This window comes from Notothenia rossii (assembly GCF_949606895.1).
Source record: "Notothenia rossii genome assembly, chromosome: 9".
Classification (NCBI taxonomy): Eukaryota; Metazoa; Chordata; class Actinopteri; order Perciformes; family Nototheniidae; genus Notothenia; species Notothenia rossii.
Window position 1 is genome coordinate 72669904 of NC_136907.1, and position 22324 is coordinate 72692227.

Genomic DNA, 22324 nt, shown 5'->3' on the forward strand with positions numbered 1-22324 from the left:
GAAAGAATGCTAACTAGGTAACATAAGATAAGAATAAACAAGTTTAAATGATTTGTTATTGGTTGTGATCATAAAGATGTTTGGATTATTGAAAAGTATACAGCTCCCTTTCATATGAGTGTTGAGAGCTGTATCCATCAATTCATGTTGTGCTCAAAGTGCACCAGATTGATGCATTTAACTTCAACATTTAAAAAGAAATCTTCACGGGGACCACCGTAGAGGATGTGAGGTCCCCCCTGGAGGAGGTGAGGACCCCCCTAGAGGAGGTGAGGTCCCCCCTAGAAGATGTGAGGTCCACCCCCAAATAAAGCAGGTTAAAATAATTAAAGTCTGGGTTAGGGTTAGTAAAGTTTTAGTAAAGACTGAAAACGGGTCCCATAGACCCAAACAGCACACACAGGTTAAAGGTAAGCATATAATAATGTGTAATGAAACAAATACCAATAACTGTATCGCATAGTTTTCTTATGCGCAATTACTTCATACTGTCTTTGTCTTTTTTGTCCTGCATTTATTATGCCCCCCTCAGAAAATAACTGGCCCAAGCCTGGCCCCCCCAGTCAAATTGGTCTAGAACCGCCACTGGTACCCAGTGAGTAATAGGGTGACGTGAAGGGGCCCTGATCGATCGTCAATATGTGACGAGTTGCGAGTGAGAATGTGTTGCACCATCAGAAACGTCACTATTAGAAACAATGCCTGACATGTTTTCGACGTAATATGGTCTTTGTTTACATTAGCAAGCATCGCTAACACTCAGAGCTAACCTGTACTGGAGAAAGTTTGTGTAAAAAAGCATGAAATAAAAAAGGAACTCACCTTGTGGTGAACCCGCATGAAAAAAAACATTTGAGCTCCATACTGTTTCAGAAATAATCCTTGATGTGGTTTTGAACATGATATGGCGTTTCATCACGGCAGCATTCAGCTGTATCTGAGCAGAGCAGACAGACAGCTCGTCACAGAACGTGTGCCTGGTGCTCAAAAGGGGGCGGGGCCAGCTGAGAGTCAGCTATTCTCTAACTAACAGGGCTGGAATAGAGGGATGTGAAGGATGTCTATGTTATATGTGATGTTTGGTATTTTGACCTAAACATATCATAGACATGTTTTTTATATATTTGTACATATCTGAAACCCATAATATATACTTAAAAATAGCATGATAGGAGATCTTTAAACTATGCAACCAAAACGATTTTTCAGAAGATATTTGAGATGTTTAGTAAAGTGAATGTTGTGCCTGCAGGTTTTTGTCACCTTTAGCTTGGCGTACATGTTGGGAACCATCGCCTGCTTCCACAGCACATCCGATGTCATTGTCACTATCGGAGCCATGCTGACCATCACTGCTGCCATCATTGCCTTCTCTGCACAGGTGGGACAACCAAAGAGCGCCTTTTCAAAATGCTTCCTGTAAACCAGGGGTGTCCAAACTTTTTTCACCGAGGGCCGCATACAGAAAAATATACGAAGGGCTGGGCCACTCACTAGAGGTATTTTGCCTCATAGGCTAAGTTTTAAGTCAGCAAACTCAATCAAATGTAGGTCAATTATGCTTGTTACTTGAAAATGCTTTAAGAAACAAAACAGCACACAGCTCTCCATAGGGTTTCATTTATTATGTTGGCAGCTCATCCCTTAAAACAGAAGCCTCAGATTGCTTATTATTAGGGGGAAAATGAAGGGTCTATTTCATGCTTGTTATACAAATAAGTTATCGGGCTTTTTTCTTATCAAGTTAGATTTGTTAGGAAATGTTTTCAAATGTGATTGACTGAATTTATTTTTAAAAGTGGGCTTATTACCACATGAATACTGTGTAATATATGTTTACATATACATTTAAGAAGTAAAATACAAGACAAGCACAAGTTTCATTTGTGGGCCATATATCCATTATACTTTCAGAATTTGTTGAGGGCAGATTCAAAATGAACCCCAGGCCGTAGTTTGGACACCCCTGCTGTATACAGACATCATGTTCTGTGTTTATTATAAACAAAGGGATGTGCAGCCACGTATCATTTTAAAGCTTTTAACAGTTTCTTGTAAGGTGAATGTTAATATAATTTTCTTATTCTGATTATAATTTTTTTTACTTCTCATTAAAATAAATTAAATTATTTATTGATAATTTACTTTATTGATCCCGATTTGGGACATTTTTGCATTGCAGCAGCATAAAAAGACAAGGCAACAAAAACAGAAGAAATAAAGATACAGTCAGTATAGGATCACTTCAACATTTCACAAACAAAAATAGGTTGACAACCAAATACCACCAAACACAACATGCTAAGCATTTTTATTGTTCCTTTAATCCCACTCTTCGTTAGAGCTAATTATTTCCCATTTCATTTTGAATCTACTCTTCAAACACCTTCAATTAAGATTACTCCTTAGCCGCGTTCACACCGGAGTACTTTTCCCACTTTAGTTCCGATATATATCTGAAATGTCGCGTTCACACGGTTCACACCAAAAAGAGCTTCTACTGAAGCCAGTCCCCAACTCCGGGGACTTCCTGCCGGGGATTTTGGGCGGCAGTATACGCCTTGAAGTTGTTTGCGGCCTGCCAGTAAACCCAAAGTAGAAGAAGAAGAAGTGACGTCAGCGGCTTCATTTGCCTAATCCACCCCCAGGGACTTATTCCGGTGTGAACGCGATCTGTACTTTGTTCATCAGAACTAAAGAGCATAATTGACCTACATTTGATTGAGTTTCATCAGAACTAAAGAGTTCTGAAGAACTAAGTTCTCATGAACCTTTGTGGGAAAAGTACTGCGGTGTGAAAGCGCCTCTTGATTGAAACATTATGATTTGTGTCGAAACATTTTTTTTTTTAAACCTCTTTTCCTTTCTCTTTCTCGATCCTCCTTAGTAACGGTCATTACAGTCCTTCACAGCGGTCTGTACTACTGGATTTACAACATGTCACATGTTCTGAATTGACTTGAATCAGAACTTTAATTAGCCTCTGTATTGTTAATGGTTGAATGTGGGCCACGAAAAATGCTTTGATTCTTAAGTGGGCCCAAAGTTGAAAAAGGTTGGGAACCGCTATAGAGAAATTAAAACCCAATAAATAAACAATCCAAAAATATAAACATCTCAAATTGAAATAAAATAGCATTAAAAAAGTAGAAAATAACCATAAAACATTTAAAGCAGGATATTATATATACATTAAGTGTGTACGGAATGGGATATTAAATGTTAAGTTGAATATAAATGTAAAATGTACATAGACGGAAACAGGTCATGTCCGTGATTATTTTCTTTAATGTAATTTTCTTATTATGATTAAAAAATGTTTTACTTCTCCTTAAAATAATTAATGAATTCAACATACTCATTTATGCCTTTGTTGTTTGCAGACTTATGATTTCACCATCTGGTACGACGTGAGGCTGATTTTGACCGTGGACGCGATCATGTTTGGGTTCTTGCACGTTCTACTGCTCCCACATTAATAACATGTCGTATATTCCTCCACCTGCTGGGGAGTGACTGAAACTGTATACACAACATACATGTACAGACACACATTCATATTATTTTTTATATAAACAAAAAAACAAATACAAAAAAAAGTTGTACTGTGTTTTCTGTTTTGCTTTGGATGTTCACCCTTATCTTGGATAGTTTCCAATCTTTTACCCTCAACACAAGTTCAATTAACTAACTATATATCAAAGACTCAGATCCCTGCTGGTTTCTACACGGACCACTATTGCGGTAAGCATGTTGTAACTTCCGGTTGTTGTTGTCATCTCCGGGTATCCCGTGTGCCTGTTCTGTTGCTGATAGCTTGTTATCTTAACTTAATCGATCGTTTTAAAACTCTTGATCACGGCAACTGCCTGACGTTGTAATCACACGTTACTACAGCTTAAGCACTCACAAACTCTCCTTCTCTTAGCGACTGTAACTCCACAGTTGCCTACACTCTTTTCGGGTTTGCTAACGGTAGCTACTTTAGCTTGATAGCTAGCCATGGCTCTTTCCCCACCCTCGGGTGCTATTTCCTGCTCTAACTGTCTCATGTTTGGTTACTCCCCTACCTCCTTTACTGGTACCGATACATGTGTTAAATGTAGTATAGTTGTTAGGTTGGAGGCGGGAATCATAGCCATAGAAGCCCGGCTCCGCATCTTAGAAAATAACTCAGCTACAGTAAAGCCCATGTTAGCCGGTGCGGACCGGCAAAAGGTAGCTCCTCTTAGCCGTCCCCCGGCAACTCCCGAGCAGCAGGGAGAATGGGTGACTGTTCAGAAGGGGCATAACGCGAAACCCGCAGGTCCCCACCAACCCGTTCACGTATCTAACAGATATTCCCCACTCAGCGAGACACCCGCTGAGAAGCCAACTCTGGTTATTGGTAGCTCTATTATGAGACACGTGAATTTAGAGACCGATGCCTCCACAGTCACATGCATTCCGGGGGCCAGAGCGGGCGACGTTGAGGCGCATCTTAAACTGCTGGCTAAAAATAAACGTAAATACAGTAGGATTGTTATTCACGTCGGTGGTAATGATGTTCGTTTACGCCAATCAGAATGCACCAAACTTAATGTGGCGTCGGTGTGTAGTTATGCTAAAACAATGTCGGACACCGTAATCTTCTCTGGTCCCCTCCCCAATCTGACCAATGATGACATGTATAGCCGCATGTCATCATTTCAGCGCTGGTTGTCTTGGTGGTGCCCAGCAAACAATGTGGGCTTCGTGAATAATTGGACAGCCTTCTGGGGAAAACCTGGTCTGATTAAGAGAGACGGCATTCATCCTACTTTGGAAGGTGCAAATCTCATTTCGGCAAACATTTCAGGGCTCTGTGGACTTAATCCATGACAAACTGGAGTTGAGACCAGGAGGCAGAGTCGCAGTCTTACACGCTTCTCTGCGCTCTCTCCTAGGCAGTCATCCATAGGAATCCCGACCCCAATAAAATACCCAATATTAACGGTGTGTGTGTCTGCCCAAGGACAATTTAAGGTAAAACCTAATAGAGGTGTCATACATAATAACCTAATAAAAGTAAATGTAACAACTACTACAGTGCAACAAAACAGGAAGATTAAATGTGGTCTCTTAAACATAAGATCTCTAGCATCTAAAGCAATACTGGTAAATGATTTAATATCAGATTATAATATTGATATATGCTGTCTCACTGAAACTTGGTTGAGACATGAAGAATATGTCAGCATAAATGAGGCCACTCCACCCAGCCATATCAATACTCATATTGCCCGAGGCACGGGCCGAGGAGGTGGAGTTGCAGCAATCTTTGACTCAAGTTTACTTATCAATACTAAACAAAAATTAAATTATACCTCCTTTGAAAGCCTCATTTTCAGTCTTACGCATCCGACCTGGAAAACTTTGCAGCCAATCTTATTTGTTACAGTGTACCGTGCACCAGGTCCTTATTCAGAATTCTTATCAGAATTCTCTGAGTTTTTATCAGCTTTGGTACTTAAAACAGATAAAGTAATTATCGTAGGTGACTTTAATATTCATGTTGACGATGATAAAAATAGCCTTACTGTTGCATTTAACTGTTGCATTTAACTCTATATTAGATTCTGTTGGTTTCTGTCAGAGTGTAAATAAACCAACCCACTGCTATAATCACACTCTTGACCTTGTTCTGACTTATGTTATTGAAATTGAGCAACTATTAGTCGAACCGCATAATCCTGCTTTATCCGACCATTTCTTAGTAACTTTTGAAGTACTGTTACTAGACTACAAAGCATTAGCCAAAAGCTCCTGCAGCAGAAACCTATCTGTTAGTGCTATAGCCAAATTTAAGGAAGAGATTCCACCAATACTTAACTCGATAGCATGTCTGCATGTAGGGGAGGAAACTTATACAAAATGTACACCACCCCAAATTGATCATGTTGTTGATAGTGCTACAGATGCGCTGCGAATAAAATTAGACTCTGTTGCTCCTTTGAAAAAGAAGAAAATAAAACAACATAGATTAGCTCCATGGCATAATGCCGAAACCCGCAAAATAAAGCAAAAGTCGAGACAACTTGAAAGGATATGGCGTTCCACTAAACTTGAAGAATCTCGTTTAATTTGGCATATTACTCTCAATGAATATAAGAAAGCACTGCGTAAAGCGAGAGCAGCCTACTACTCTTCATTAATAGATGAGAATAAGAATAATGCAAGATTTCTTTTCAGCACTGTAGCCAGGCTGACAGAGAGCCACAGCTCGACTGAGCCTTCTATTCCCATAGCACTCAGTAGTAATGATTTTATGTGCTTTTTTAACGATAAAATTGTTACTCTTAGAAACAAAATCAATGACCTCTTGCCTTTGACCAGTATAGTGTTATCAACAGCTCCCGGAAACGTAAGTTCTAATATTACACTAGATAGTAAACTAGAATGCTTTTCAGCCATAAACCTTGAACAATTAAATTCAATGATTCTCTCTTCTAAACCATCAACGTGTATCTTAGACCCGATTCCAACTAAGCTGTTAAAAGAAGTTTTTCCATTAATTAGCACTTCTTTATTAAATATTATGAATATGTCTTTATTATCAGGCTATGTTCCAAAATCATTCAAAGTAGCAGTGATAAAACCGCTTCTTAAAAAGCACAACCTCGATCCAGAGGTTTTAGCCAACTATAGACCTATTTCTAATCTTCCGTTCCTCTCAAAAATTCTTGAGAAAGCAGTCGCAAAACAGCTGTGTGATTACTTAAGAAACTATGATTTATTTGAAGATTTTCAGTCTGGCTTTAGAACACAACATAGCACAGAGACAGCTCTGGTTAAAGTCACAAATGACATTCTAATAGCCTCTGACAAGGGACTTGTCTCTATTCTTGTCTTACTCGATCTTAGTGCTGCATTTGATACTATCGACCATGATATCCTATTGCAAAGACTAGAGCACTTAGTTGGCATACAGGGAACTGCTTTAGGCTGGTTTAGGTCTTATCTATCTGAACGCTCTCAGTTTGTACGTGTCAACGATGAATCTTCCATGCAAACCAAAGTTAGCCATGGAGTGCCACAGGGCTCAGTGCTTGGACCTATTTTGTTCACCCTATATATGCTTCCGTTAGGCAATATTATAAGGAATCATTCTGTAAACTTTCATTGTTATGCGGATGATACTCAACTATATTTATCAATCAAGCCTGATGAAATTAATCATCTAAATAAAATTCAAGACTGCCTCAAGGACTTAAAAACGTGGATGACCTTAAATTTTTTGATGTTAAACACGACCAAAACTGAAGTTATTGTACTTGGCCCGAAGAATCTACGAAACAAATTATCTAAAGATATATTAACTATGGATGGCATTAATTTGGCCTCCAGTGAGACTGTAAGGAATCTTGGTGTTATATTTGATCAGGATTTATCCTTTAACGCCCACATAAAATCAATTTCAAGGACCGCCTACTTCCATCTACGTAACATTGCAAAAATCAGGCATATCTTGCCTCAAAACGATGCAGAGAAACTAGTCCATGCATTTGTTACTTCAAGGCTGGATTATTGTAACTCCTTATTATCAGGGTGTACCAAGAAGTCAGTCAAGTCGCTTCAGCTGATTCAAAATGCTGCAGCTCGTGTACTAACCAGAGTTAGGAAAAGGGACCACATTACTCCTGTTCTGGCTGCCTTACACTGGCTCCCTATAGAACACAGGATATAATTTAAAATTCTTCTTCTCGCCTACAAAGCCCTTAATGGGCAGGCGCCATCTTACCTTAAAGAACTCATTATACCCTATTGTCCTACTAGGGCATTGCGTTCCAAGAATGCAGGGTTGTTGGTTGTTCCTAGAGTCTCTAAAAGTACAATGGGAGCCAGAGCCTTTTCTTATCAAGCTCCACTTTTGTGGAATCAGCTTCCAGTTTGTGTTCGGACGGCAGACACCCTATCCGTTTTTAAGAGTGCGCTTAAGACTTTCCTTTTTGATAAAGCTTATAGTTAGGGCTGATTAGATTCAGCCCCTAGTTTTGCTGATATAGGCTTAGTTTGTCGGGGGACATCTTACTTCTTCCTTCTCTCTGTCTATACCTGTGTACTCTCATGTTCCGATTAACCCAGCTTCCCCAAATTTCTTTCTTTTTGGTGTCTATATACGCCGGGATCCGGAGTCATGGATGATCCTGCGGTCCTGTGTCATGGATTGCGAGTCCTGGATCTTGAGTCGTGGCTGCGGTCCTGGATCATAAGTCCTGGATGGATATACTCATGGATTCATCTTCCTATTATACACACATGCATTTCAAAACATTTGGACTACCTATGTTGCAAATGTATTATCTTTTCAATTTACACACGGCATCTATTGCACGTCTGTCCGTCCTGGGAGAGGGATCCCTCCTCTGTTGCTCTCCCTGAGGTTTCTCCCATTTTTCCCTTTAAAGTTTAAAGGGAACCCCACAGTTTAAAGTTTAAACTGTGGGGTTTTCTCTGGAAGTTTTTCCTTGTACGATGTGAGGGTCTAAGGACAGAGGGTGTCGTATTGTCATACTGATATTCTGTACAAACTGTGAAGTCCACTGAGACAAATGTAACATTTGTGATATTGGGCTATATAAATAAACATTGATTGATTGATTGAGAACACTATAGAGCTCGATGCCTGATTCATCTGCCGGATATATCATATATTTTATAAAAAATCCAAACACTGAAATAAAGATTATAAAAAATGTAATTCTAAATTGTTCAAGCTCAAAATTCTATATATATATTCTTATGTTGTGTTCGGGTCTCCCGCGTGGCCCGTTTCAAGTAAAAATTATATTCTAACGACGCTTTAGTTTTTTTTTATCAGAACAAGGCTTCATGATATCCTCCACAACAGCTATATAAACACTACAAAACTGATTTTGACAATTTTAGCCAATTCTGAAGGTCTCTAAAAAAAAAAGTGTATAATTTAGTGTTCGGGTCTGGGAAAACCTTTAGTCTATGGGGAAGACCCAGCAGCATTTTTTTGGGTGACTCGGGGTCAAATTTGGCCCCATCAAGATTCATCTTTGACTTCAGACACTCCTCCCCCACCCCCTTCATCAACTGTAACAATAATTGTTCGCAACATGCACCTGGTCTCCCCTCCCTCTGCCCCCCCTCCCCCCACGGGAACTCGACCTTTCACAAAGAATATGTAGGCTAACACTTGAACCTGAACTTGTGCAATATGTGGTGTAATGTGTTTTGGGGCCATAAAATAAAATTACAACCGGATTGTACGATTATGAATGCATTATAAGTTAGTTATGATAGTTAATACAGTATTGGATGATAGTCATTTTTTTGCGTGTTTTGGACTGAAATAAATCATGGGTCAAAATGTACCCGCGAACACTATGAACGGTAACGGCTTTCGAATACAACACAAGGGTTAAAAAGATACAAAGAATAATAACATTATTTAAAAAAAAAGGTAATTAGCAATTCTGTTTCACTTTTGGACTTAACATTTTATCACAAATATAAAATGGAAAAGACAAAATGGGATATTAAAGATCTGCTAATTCTTGAAAACTGCTCTTAGCATTTAAAGCTGCAGTTTATCTAATGAGTGGACCTGATGGTAAGATGTTGTTTTGTAATGTTATTTTAAAAACGTCATATCTCAAAAAGTAAAAGTAAAAGCCTTGCTCTTAATGCTGCGTACATTTGGAAAAACAATACCTGATTTCAGAATCAGAATCGGGTTTATTGCCAGGTCAGTTCACACGTACGAGGAATTTGACTTGATGTCATGGTGTGTGCCTGAATTGCCATTTAGTTTCACTTTCATTTGGAATTCTTTGAGAAAATCTGAGATGTATGGCAACAATGGGAGGTCTGAAAACTAGCAACACACTTTTCACTCTAATTTCTGCCTGGCAACAGCTGACAATAAAAAAAAACGTTGGTCAAATATTCCCAAATTTGATAGCGATATGTCCTAAATTCTCTCATCTTTGATATTTTGCTGAGCTGTGTCCTGGAAGTCCCACTATTGACGACCTCGTGCCAAAAGTGAAGCAAAGGGGGAGTTCTCTATTTCGTCACAGACGGGAGTTCTTTATTTTATCTTCACTTCCCGCTGTCAGGAAGTGAAACTCTCCCAGCTGGGTAAAACAAGTCCAAGCGATCACAAGTCAACATGTTTCTTTTTGGATGTGCTCCTCTCACAGCAAGGTGTGGTGTCAAAAACAACGGTAATCTTCCACAAAAGGTATGTCTTTTTATTAGCCTCTATTATTTATTCTTTACTTGTTCTGTGAGACATAAAAGCAAATACCCTGGTGTTAACTCTGCTTCATTGTAGAATTTAGTGGTACTTTCAACAAGATAACAAATATAATTGAATCCTTTAAATATTCTATTATTCATTCAGATTACAAACAAATAATGTTGACATTTGCTCCTGCTATTTTGTACTTATGAAGATGAAGCATCATATTTTCCCTTTTTTCCTTTTGGTCAGAATGAAATATTCAAAATGTTTGCCTTTTTTTAAACGAAAAGAAAATACGATACATTTTTTGTAAATTAGGTCTATTGACCAGTAAAGGAATTGTAACTTGAAATATTGAGTTAGAATGAATTTGCCTTAAAAAGCCGTGACAAAGAATTGGGTGGTGTTTTATCATAAATGCTTTATAAACACTAGACAGCAAGCCATAGAATAAGGTAAATATTTAAATGTGTTGTATTATCCAAATGCCCAATTTTGCTTTGGTTTACTGCAACCAGAAAATCCTTTAAGATCGAGTTGTTTGATAAATAACTGAATTTGAACCAATGAAATAAGGACCGCAACAGAGTCCCAACCCAAAGAAAAGAACATGCCGTTAGAAACAACTTTACTAGGAAATATTCGTTTCAGCTCTTTCAGGAAGAGACACTTTATATAAGGTTACAAAATAGTTTTTTGTAAATCAACGGTTATATTAAATCGATGGATATACAGTCTGTTAAAGAATCAGTTTATTCTGTATTTTTCTTCGAGATAGTAAATATAAACAACTTTACTAGCAACATTTTTACTTTAACCCTTTTAGGAAGAAACAATTGCAGGACACTAAATATTATATGAATCAACAGTTAACCCTAAACTCGGAATAACATATACTTAATTGTTTCTTTCACAAATGTAACCAGGTGCTTTTCAATAAATGCTATCCTGAACCCAGCTAGCAAAAAAAATCAATAACTCAAACTTAAAATATTTGTACTTGAATTTCTTTTTGTAGTTGCCTTGTGTGAAGTCTTTAAAAACAGACACACTTTTGGTTTTGTTGTCCAAATTGTCCCAACTGTCTATTCTAACATAAGGTTCAGGTTTATTTTTTACATATCAGGATTGTTTTGTTAACTTCTCTGGCTCAGCTGCCGGTACAGTTGGATGGTCATGAGCTGAACTTCAGAATCTCCAGGTTGGATGTCGATAGCTCTGAGGAAGCAGCTCAATGCGTCGTTAGGCTTGCCTTTGTTCTAGTCCTCCTTCCCTCTCCTGACCAGGGCTCCGAAGCTCTCCTCCTCGGACAGGATGCCGTTACTGCTCAATTTGACTCCATCAGCCATGCACTGATCCATTTGTTCGTCGGAGGCTAGCTCGGGCTCGCTGGTCGACTCCTCCATGTTGCTGGTCATTTCCTGTTTGGACTCAATTACTGCTGCTCTTTTTTTCTTCTCAGCCACAATGGAATTATCCATTGAATGGTCCATTACAGAGCTGTTGCCGTTGAAGCTTTGGCTGACTGCTTCCTTATGTTGTTTCTCAGGAAGAGATTTATTTATGTTAAAACTCCCCTCCATCTGCAGCTGTGACAGCAGCTCCCTCTCCTCTTCTTCAGTTTCCAGATTATCCAGTTGATCGTGGTCTGAGAGCATGTCACTATCTTCAAGCTGTAAATTGAAGTTTTCTCCAGTGGAATCAAGCCCTGTGCTGACGTTGGATGATGTGTCTGCTTTGAAGCTTGAAGTGGAAGCTTGCAAGACAGAAAGTCTCTTATTCTGCAGGGCTGTTAAATGTGAGAGGCCCAAGTCCGTCTCGGAAACGTTTCTTGAGTGTGAAGTTTCGTTTGAAAGTTGTTTGTCTTCATCAGCTGCTGTAACGTAGGCCATGCTGTCGTCACTTGCCGAATCATTAGCAGCTCCACACAGAGAAACCTCGTCTCTTAGTTTTTGATTGGAGGCATCTGCCATTTCACCTAATTCAGCATAACTGGTATCCGAGACCACCAGAGACTCTTCAATCACCTCCGGAGAGGGGGATTCATCGGCTACCGAGTAACTCCTCTCCTGATTAACAGACACGTGTTTTGGAGAATAAAGGTTCTGCTCAACAAGCTTGTCCTGGCTTACTTCTACGACAGGATGTTTTTCTGACATACCCTCATCTGCAGTAAGATCAATAACATGGCCTCTCAGATTCTGTTGGCCTTCCTGCTCATCAGAACCAGACTGGTCCAACTCCATCATGACTGGTGACCCGTTAGAGTTACTATCATGTTGTGGATGGGAAGGACTTGGTTTTGGATTTCTTGTTTTTTTCTGAGTCCGCTCTCTGATGTGGTTGTCCGCTGGTTGTCTGAGCCAGGCTGGTTCTGTGTTTGATGTCAAACTTTCTGCCATCTTCATCTGTAACTCTGACTCAGCCTTCATCAGCTCCTGGGCCTTCTGCACTCTCCCTTCAATGTAGAGATGGGCCTCTTGGTCTTCAGGATCATCATCGTGGTTGACATCGAGGGAAAACATGAGGTCATGGTCAGAGATCCCAAAAATCTCCATGGTGTGGAGTTTGGCAATGTGTTCGTCCAGTTCAGCGTCCGTCCTTCGGTGTCTGGAGTGCAGGGATTGAAGTTGCAGCTGAGTGGATGAGGACCTCGTGTTCTCGAGGAGGAAGAGCTCTTTCAACTCCTGCTTGCTGAAGTACCTAAAAGGGTTTTTCTTGTCCCCGGTATTTTGTCTAATGAGAGAGTCTTTGAAGACCTGCCTTCTGTAGATCTTCTCCTCCACTGTGCCGCAGGTGATCAGTCTGTAAACGACGACATTTTCGCTCTGCCCAATGCGATAAGCCCTGTCAACAGCCTGGGTGTCTGTTGCTGGGTTCCAGCTAGGATCGTAGATCACGACTCGGTTTGCTGCCGTCAAATTGATACCAACCCCTCCAATCTGGGTGGTCAGGAGGAAGACAGAGTAGCTTTTGTCTGTCTGGAACTTAGTGATTAGCCTCTCTCTCTCTGCAAGCTGAATTATTGCGCCATCCAATCGCAAAACTTTGAAGCCTCTGTTGCCCAGGATGCGCTCGATGATGTCGAGCACTTTCCTGTAATGAGCAAAGACAAGCGTGCGGTGACCTTCTTCTCTGAGCCTTTGGAGAAGTGCAAACAGAAAGACGAGCTTCCCTGACTCAGATATTAAGGTCTCGTCTGGAATGTTGGCGATGGTGCATGTCTCCATGTTATCGTTCTGCTGACCTTGAGCTGTACTTTCTTCTAAGCCTAACATGGCTATGGCTGCAGCAGAGAGCAGTCTTGGATGGTCGCACAACTTTTTTATTATGTTCAGTTCAGCTAGAGGTGATCCGGTTGTCATGAGCAGCTCCTTGATGTGGTCAAGTGAAAGGAACTGCCTGTAAATATCTACCTGAAAAGGACTAAGGTAAGTCCAGACAATGAAGTCGTTCTTTCTAGTCAGTGTTGGCATGACTGCGCCAGAGTCTTTTGGAATATTTTGGACTTTGCCGTCCTTGGTCTCTGAATATTCCTCTTTACAAGGAAGTTGGCCTTTCTTATTGTTTTTCTGCACTTCTGCTTTTGTCCTCCGGAGGAAGTAGGGTTTGATTATGGTCATGAGGTTCTCAGACATTCGAGACCCGAGGGCCTTTTCCCCTGGAGTGGTTTCCTTCTCTCTGGCCCGGGTGATTGGGTGCTCATACGCCGTTTTGAAGGTTTTAGCTGTGCCTAAGAGAGTCCCTTGGCAAGCAAAGTTAAAGAGAGCCCACAATTCCTTCAGGTTGTTTTGGACTGGAGTGCCGGTTAGGAGAACTCTGTTTTTGGAAGGAATGGCGTAGGCACTTTTGGCTGTTTTGGTAGTTGAGGATTTTATCTTGTGTGCCTCATCTAGGATCATGTAGTCCCATGTGAACTCTTTGCCATTGTAAGATGACAATTGCTGCCAGTTATTTATAAGCATAGAGTACGTGGTGATGATAACACCACTTTTCCTTTGAATTTTCTCCAAATTCATGGTCCTCTCCTTGCTCGATCCGTGAAACTCCTTCACCCTCATGCCAGGAGTCCATTTGGCCAACTCCTTGGTCCAGTTTGTGATGAGAGAAGTTGGCATGACCAGCAGTGTGTGCTTAGCCAGCTCGTTGTCATACATGCCTGAGAGGAATGATATCACCTGGATGGTTTTACCAAGGCCCATGTCATCTGCCAAGATTCCACCTTTACGTCCATCTTTGCAGAGACTGTACAAGAAGGCGACTCCATTTCTTTGGTAGTCATAAAGCTTGTCATACAACTCTTTGAGAAGCATTAAGCCGCTGCCATTAACATTCACAAACTCATCATCTTCTTCCTCCGAGTCATTCTGAGCAGGAAGTTCTTCGATTGTCTTTATCTGGCTTTCAAGTTGTTGACACTGGTGAATTTTGTACGCTAGTTTGAAACACTTCAGCGCTTGGTTCATGTCGCCTTGTCTGGCAACATTTTTTCCCTCTTGAATTAATCTGGAAGAACAAAAAAAAGACAAGAACATCAGAGAATATTTAATTAAGAAATAAATGTAGTCTGAAGAAGAGAGATAACTGTTCATTTCAATACATAGTAATTTGACAATTCATAAAATGTATGCATTCAACTTCAATCAATCAATCAATGGCTACAAGATTTATATAACCATAAAAACACATTTACATAACCATAGAACAGATCAAAACATTATTTAACATAAATTGATTATTTATATATACAGGTGCATCTCAATAAATTAGAGTATCGTGGAAAAGTTAATTTATTTCATTAATTCAATTCAAAAATTGAAACTCATATATTATATGGATTCATTACACACAAAGTGAAATATTTCAAGGCTTTATTTATTTTAATCTTGATGATTATGGCTTACAGCTAATGCAAACCCAAAAATCAGTATCTCAGAAAATTTAAATATTGTGAAAAAGTTCAATATTGTAGACTCACAGTGTCACATTCTAGTCAGCCAATGAACTAAAAACACCTGCGAAGGTTTCCTGAGCCTTTAAATGGTCTCTCAATCTGGTTCAGTAGGCTTCACTATCATGGGGGAGACTGCTGACTTGACAGTTGTCCAGAAGAGTCATTGACACCCTCCACGGCGGGTAAGCCTCATAAGGTCATTGCTAAAGAAGCTGGCTGTTCACAGCGTGCAGTATTGTATCCAAGCATATTCATAGAAAGTTGAGTGGAAGGAAAAAGTGTGGTCGGAAAAGGTGCACAAGCAACAGGGATAACCGCAGACCTGAGAGGATTGTCAAGCAAAGGCCATTCAAAAATGTGGGGGAGCTTCACAAGGAGTGGCCTGAGGTTTGAGTCAGTGCATCAAGAGCCACCACGCACAGACGTATCCAGGACATGGGCTAAAACTGTCACATTCCTCGTGTCAAGCCACTCCTGAACCAGAGGCAATATCAGAAGCGTCTTACCTGGGCTAAGGAGAAAAATAAATGGTTGATTGCTCAGTGGTCCAAGGCCTCTTTTCAGATGAAAGTACATTTTGCATTTCATTTGGAAATCAAGGTCCCAGAGTCTGGAGGAAGAGTGGAGAGGCACACAATCCAAGTTGCTTGAAGTCCAGTGTGAAGTTTCCACAGTCAGTGAGGATTTGGGGAGCCATGTCATCTGCTGGTGTTGGTCCACTGTGTTTTCTCAAGTCCAAAGTCAACGCAGCCGTCTACCAAGACATTTTAGAGCACTCCATGCTTCCTTCTTCTGACACGCTTTATAGAGATACTGATTTCATTTTCCAGCAGGACTTGGCACCTGCCCACACTGCCAAAAGTACTAAGACCTGGTTCAGTGACCATGGAATTACTGTGCTTGATTGGCCAGCAAACTGGCCTGACCTGAACCCTATAGAGAATCTATGGGACATTGTGAAGAGGAAGATGAGAGACACGAGAGCCAACAATGCAGACGAGCTGAAGGCTGCTATCAAAGCAACCTGGGCTTCCATAACACCTCATCAGCGCCACAGGCTGATCGCCTCCATGCCACGACGCATTGATGCAGTCATTAATGCAAAAGGAGGCCCAACCAAGTACTGAGTGCATACACATGAACATACTTTTCAGAAGGCCGACATTTCTGTATTAAAAATCCTTTTTTTTTTTTGTTCTAATTTAATATTCTAATTTTCTGAGATACTGATTTTTGGGTTTTCATTAGCTGTAAGCCGTAATCATCAAGATTAAAACAAATAAAAGCTTGAAATATTTCACTTTGTGTGTAATGAATCCATATAATACATGAGTTTCACTTTTTGAATTAAATTAATGAAATAAATTAACTTTTCCACGATATTCTGATCTGTTGAGATGCACCTGTATATATACACATTTACTGTAAGAAAGTACTGAACAAAATGCTGATTTCACTCAGCCCATTGTAATGTATTCCCGTTCTTGATACTTTTAAATGAACAGCTTAAAACAAAAAGGTAGTTAGGTTCCCATTTACTCGCATATGACAAAAGAAAAGCATCAAATTCATAAAACATTAGAAGCTGGAACCATCAAATGCTTGGAATTGAGGCTTAATAAAAGTTCACCTAAACATACTCACAATCTAATTAGATCAATTACATTCAACTGATCAGTGTTTGACCTTGTTATTGTCTTTAAACTTTTACTTACATGTTGTACTGCCCTGTGTTCCACTCTTACTCGGTTGCTGCTATAATACCTGAATTTCCCAACGGGGATCAATAAAGGTCTATTTTATTTGTATTGATTTAAATTATTTGCGTTAGGCTTAAGTACAGACACTTGATGGCTGAAGTTGACTATCAAATAATTGTAATATCACTATTACAATTATTTGACAGTCAACTTCCAATTCCAAAGTAACCCTAACTAAAGCACCGTGAACCAAAGCACATTTAACATGATCACATTTTAATCATTTTTGATGTTGCTAATAGCTGTTTAGGTTAGTATTTACTAATTCATTTTCTAAAAAGAACAACTTAGTCAATTCTTGTAATTACCACAATTCTTTATGATAAGGTTTAGGTGGACTTGCCATTACCACATTTTCACACAACAAGTACCGTGATAACTGCTGGTCAATATATTTTACTACACACAAAGTGAGCTGTCAGAGGACACTTCAAATGTAGGCAGAACCAGTTATCCTTTGAGATGAAACAGGATTTGTCAAATAAAAAGGAAGCTGTTAGACAACCTTTCCAATCGGCACTGACAATCTATGAAACTTATCATCCTAGAAAAATGAGGAGGAGGTACATTTATTGGTTAATCAAATAATAATTTCCATTTGAGCCTTACTGCTCGGGTTAAATATTTGTAAATAATTGTGGCAAAAAACAGTTTTTGTAATTGTGGTTATATCATTGTAATTTATGATGCTGTTAGATCACTGCAAGACAGAACATATATAATAATAATATTATTTTTGGAAAGGCTCAACATAATTTTGTATTGAAGAAGAATATTAAGTTTGATTAAAACTAGGGATGCACCGAATATTCGGCCGCCGAAAATTATCGGCCGAAATTGGTTAAAAAGGCCCTTTCGGCCGTTTTAGCACCGAAAAAATATCACCGAATGTCAGGGAACAGGGTTACGTTGGTAAGCTAACGTGTTGTTGTGATGACGTAATCAAAAGGCGGCGACATGCACGGCGCGCGACCATGCTCGCGGCTGGCTCACAGCCAACATGTCTGCCGCTTGGAGATATTAAAAAATATCAGAGAAAGAGGCGCGGATTGCGATTTGTAAAACGTGTTCAGCTGACATTTCTCGAGGGGGTGTAACTGCAAAGACTTTCACCACTTCGGGATTACTCCACCACTTGAAATCAAAACACCCGGACAAATATGCGGAGTAAGATCAAATCACAAGCACTGACAGCGAGAGACTGTTCAGCGCTGCCTCTCATGTGCTTGATGAGAAGAGGAACAGACTTATGGCTGATAAAGCAGAGAAGCTACTGTTCATTAAAAAGAACCTCCCACTTTTCCTTCATAAGTAGACAAGGCTGGCTTATCATAAGCTTATCTATTTCTACATGTCTACTCTATATCCACTTTCCTGAACAATTTTCATTGTGAGTTATAATTCACCATCTCAGGTTATCATTAGGGGGAAATGACAGCAGCACAATGTTCAATATATTGTACTTTCGGTATCTAAATGATACAATGTTGTTTACATTGCTCATGAGGACAGACCACCTTATTTGCAGATTCTTGAAATTGTAATTTAATTTGTAATTGATTGTGGATTTTTGTTTTCACTTTATGTATCTTTATACAATGTTTACTACTTTGCTTATGAAATTGAATGGTAATTTCATTTGTAAATAGTTACATTCATGTGGATTTATCCAGTTTGCACATTTGTATGCATGCACTTATAGGTGCATTTGTTGTTGTTGAAGGCCTGGCTGTTACAGTCTTTATTTACACTATTTTGTTGTAGGCCTACTGGCCTAGATGTTTATGCAGTTTTAAAGCACCTTGGCTTTGTTCTGAATGCACTTTGTTGTAGTTATCCAACAGAGAAAAGAAAATGCACTTGAGTTGGAATTAATAATGGTAAAAAATGTATACATTATATATATATATTTCTATTAATCATTTTCGGCCTTTCGGCATTCGGTTTTCGGCCAACTGTTTCCAATTGTCGGTATCGGTTTCGGCCAAGAATTTCCCATTCGGTGCACCCCTAATTAAAACCCTCAGAATTGTAGTTAATGACTACTTTTTGATGTTCTTTGTACATTACCATGCTCTGGCAGTTGCTGGAATCTAACGGTACGTCTACACTACAGGCATCAAAAAATGCTTTCAACGCTTCGCCCATTCACTTCAATGGGGTGACGTAGAAGATTTTTAATCTTCGCCGAACTGCATTGTGGGGAGCATGGCATGGCTTTGCAAGCATCACGAGCATCTATCGGCATCAAAAGTTGAACAATGTTCAACTTTTGAGGCTCAATGCTTAGCATCAGCCAATCAAATTCCGTTTATGCAAATCCCGCCAGTGCAAGCTCAGCCAATCCAACCGCGTGCAAGCTGGGAGAGCCAGACCGCAGTTCATTTCCTCATATTCCAAACGAGATATTACGGTAGCAAATCAGCCGGTTCTTTACGACCGGAACTATTTACCGGGATACAAACCGGAGGAACCAGGCATGGAGGGAGGTGGCAGAGACAGTGGGTGAAACTGATAGTTTTTTCGCCTGTTTGGAGAGTTTATATCCAGTTTACTTCGTTTTAACATTGCTATTGCTTTGTATGTCGGGGGCGGGAGATTCATGTGATTGGTTGCTCGCAAAAAATCGCCAAGCTTCAGACACGCCCAGCTTCAAGATTTTTTCATGCCTGTAGTGTAGATGGGCCGTAAGTCTATATAGAAAATACAATTATTATTATCATAAAAGTGTAGCCTTAGCCTATGTGTCCCACCTTGACTGAAATAAAGAGCGGTTCTGCTTATGTCATTTTTTTAAGTAACATGATATCAGAGACTAAAGGAGTTTTACGGAACACCTCCACTATTCAATTTCCTTTTGAACCACTGTATTTATAATAACTTTTAGAGCAACTATTAAATGTACAATTTAAATAAACTTAGGACGGTAAATATTTTAACAATGTGGCATGTATAAAGATCTGCATAATTTTTTTACTTAGTGTTACCTTTGGTAGGTTTCCATCTTGTCTTCTGTATCCATGGACAATGACCTTTTGAGACAAGAACAAAGTTAGAAACACCGTCACATATCAGAATCAGAATCAAGTTTATTGCCAGGTACGTTTTCACATACTAGGAATTTGCTTTGGTATCTGGTGGTGGTGCGAACAAAAACACTCTAAAAAATAAGCTGCAAAGTAGGTGGAAAAAAATATATATATAAGGATAATAAAAAATAAGTATTTTAAAGAAACAATTTAGCATTAAAAAGGGATGCTAAAGACAAGTATTTACACCAAATGTAAATTTAACAGTACAAATAACCTTAAAGCTAAAAAACAAAAACACTTAGGAAAATGGGTATATATGGCAAACTACAGTGTATTATATTTTAAAGAATACTGTAGACACACCTGCATTTTATATATAATTATCATATGTATATACAGGGTTTCCCACACAGACTTTACTTGGGCCCAGGTATATTAAAGGCCGCCAAAGTATATTTCGCGACCCGTTTAGTTTATTATTATTATTTTTTTTATGTATTGTGAACGCAACGCTGCGCAAATGTGGGTCTGCCTCACACAGGGTGACAGGCTGTCAACATGATGTGGCCTGTCGACATGGCCACTGTCAACATAAATCAAAGCCCTTAGGCCCTTTCACACCGGAGTATATGCCAACGTACTTTTCCAGTTTAGTTCCTGGGATTTTGCGTTCACACCAAAAAGAGAACTTGGTTCATGAGAACTTTTACCCCATTTTAGTGCCTGCTAGAGAGGTGGTACTCGGTACCCCGTAAAACCCGAAAACGTTTTGTGAAGCCGCCATTGTATTTGCTGGCATTAGCATTATTAGCATTAGCCCCGCGCACCAACGGAGAGAGAATAACTTATGGCAACACAAAAAAAACATGGGAGCGGTGGAGTGATGAGGAGGTGTCGGCGTTCTGGCGATTTACTCGGAAGCCAGTCCTCAACTCAGGGACTTCCGGCCGGGGACTTCGGGTGGCAGTATACACCGTGAAGTGGTTTGCGGCCTGCCAGTAAACCCAAAGCAGAAGAAGAAGAAGTGGCGTCAGCGGCTTCATTTGCGTAATCTTTCCTCAGGAACTTATTCCGGTGTGAATGCGATCTGCTCTTAGTTCCATGGGAGTACTAAGTGCTGGGAACTAAGTACGGCAAAGTACTTGGTGTGAAAGCGGCTCTTGATTGCTCTCTGTGTGTCATTCAAGCTCGGGATAACTACAGCTCAGAGGCCTGTACTACGAAGCGGGATTTTCGCTTAGCGAGCTAACTTCAGGGAACACAACCCTCTCTATTTTCCTCCATACCCAAATCTCTTAAAAAGGGACTGCAACGGATCTGATACAGACTGATCCAGATTTGAACACTTCTGTGACATCACAGAAGTTGCGCTACGGCTATTGGGCCAACTCCACCAATCAGGAGGAGACAGCCACGGACATTGCCGTTCCAAAGCGCTGGAGACGCTGTAGTACATATTTCAGGCCACCAGATGGTGTTCTCACTGAGTCCGAGCATGAAAGGCAGTGTTAAATTGAGCGAAATGAGGAATGGCTAAAATGCATGATGTTTGGTATTTTAAAAATGAAAAGTATAAATATGCCTTATATAGGTATGGTTCTACACTATATTATTCAAATATAGCATGATAGGTCCACTTAAACCCTTCACTCCGCTTTCAGAACCATGACCTGATTGGCCAGGTTGGATTGGGAAGGCGGGCAGTCTCCTATAAATGTGGTTGGGAAGAGAGGGGAAAGGGCATTTGGTGTTTGTTCCTTGCTGGTGAATGCAGCATCAGGCATGCAGATTTTGTTTCTGTGGAATAATGTGGAAGGCTAAGAATAAAACGCCTGTTTATTTTTGCAAGAAAACCCTCTCTCCGCGTATCGTTCTTTCACCTGTGCCTCACTTTGTAACAATTGGTGGCAGTGGTGGGATTTTAAACGCCTGTGAGGAGATATCGCCACCTACTGATGATTTATTGAATCTTAAAGTTAAATTCTTCCTCAGACCAGTGTTTTTGAGAAACTTGAAGATCAGTTGTGAATTTCATTTCTTGAGTTACTTGCAAATATTGACTTGAAATTCATGTCCTTAATGTTATGTTGTTCCATTGCAGTTTTCAGGATGAGTCTTTGCCTTGTATATTCAGGGCAGCTAAAAAATACATGAATTATTGTCTCTGATTGTTGGCAACCATCACAATTGCCAGTTGGATGTTTTCCAATCAGATGCAGTAATGAGTTTAATCCGGAGTGACCCAATGTATCCTTCTGATTATGTTCTGTTCTCTTCTATTACTCCCCCAAGTGCTTTCCATTCCTACTTCCCTTTGTATCTGGTATAGATGTCTTCCTTT

At 39.8% G+C, this 22324-nt stretch overlaps 1 protein-coding gene across 1 annotated transcript; it reads right to left on the reverse strand.

Moving 5' to 3' along the window:
- Positions 1 to 10967: 10967 nt before the first annotated feature.
- On the reverse strand, positions 10968 to 20424 carry LOC307020171 (DNA excision repair protein ERCC-6-like). Its single transcript, XM_079651361.1, has 2 exons — positions 19939 to 20424; positions 10968 to 14743 (listed from the first exon to the last, which is right to left on the reverse strand). Exons 1-2 carry the CDS (start codon positions 19971 to 19973, stop codon positions 11497 to 11499), a joined length of 3282 nt encoding a protein of 1093 aa, XP_079507487.1. The 5' UTR covers positions 19974 to 20424; the 3' UTR covers positions 10968 to 11496.
- Positions 20425 to 22324: the final 1900 nt, after the last annotated feature.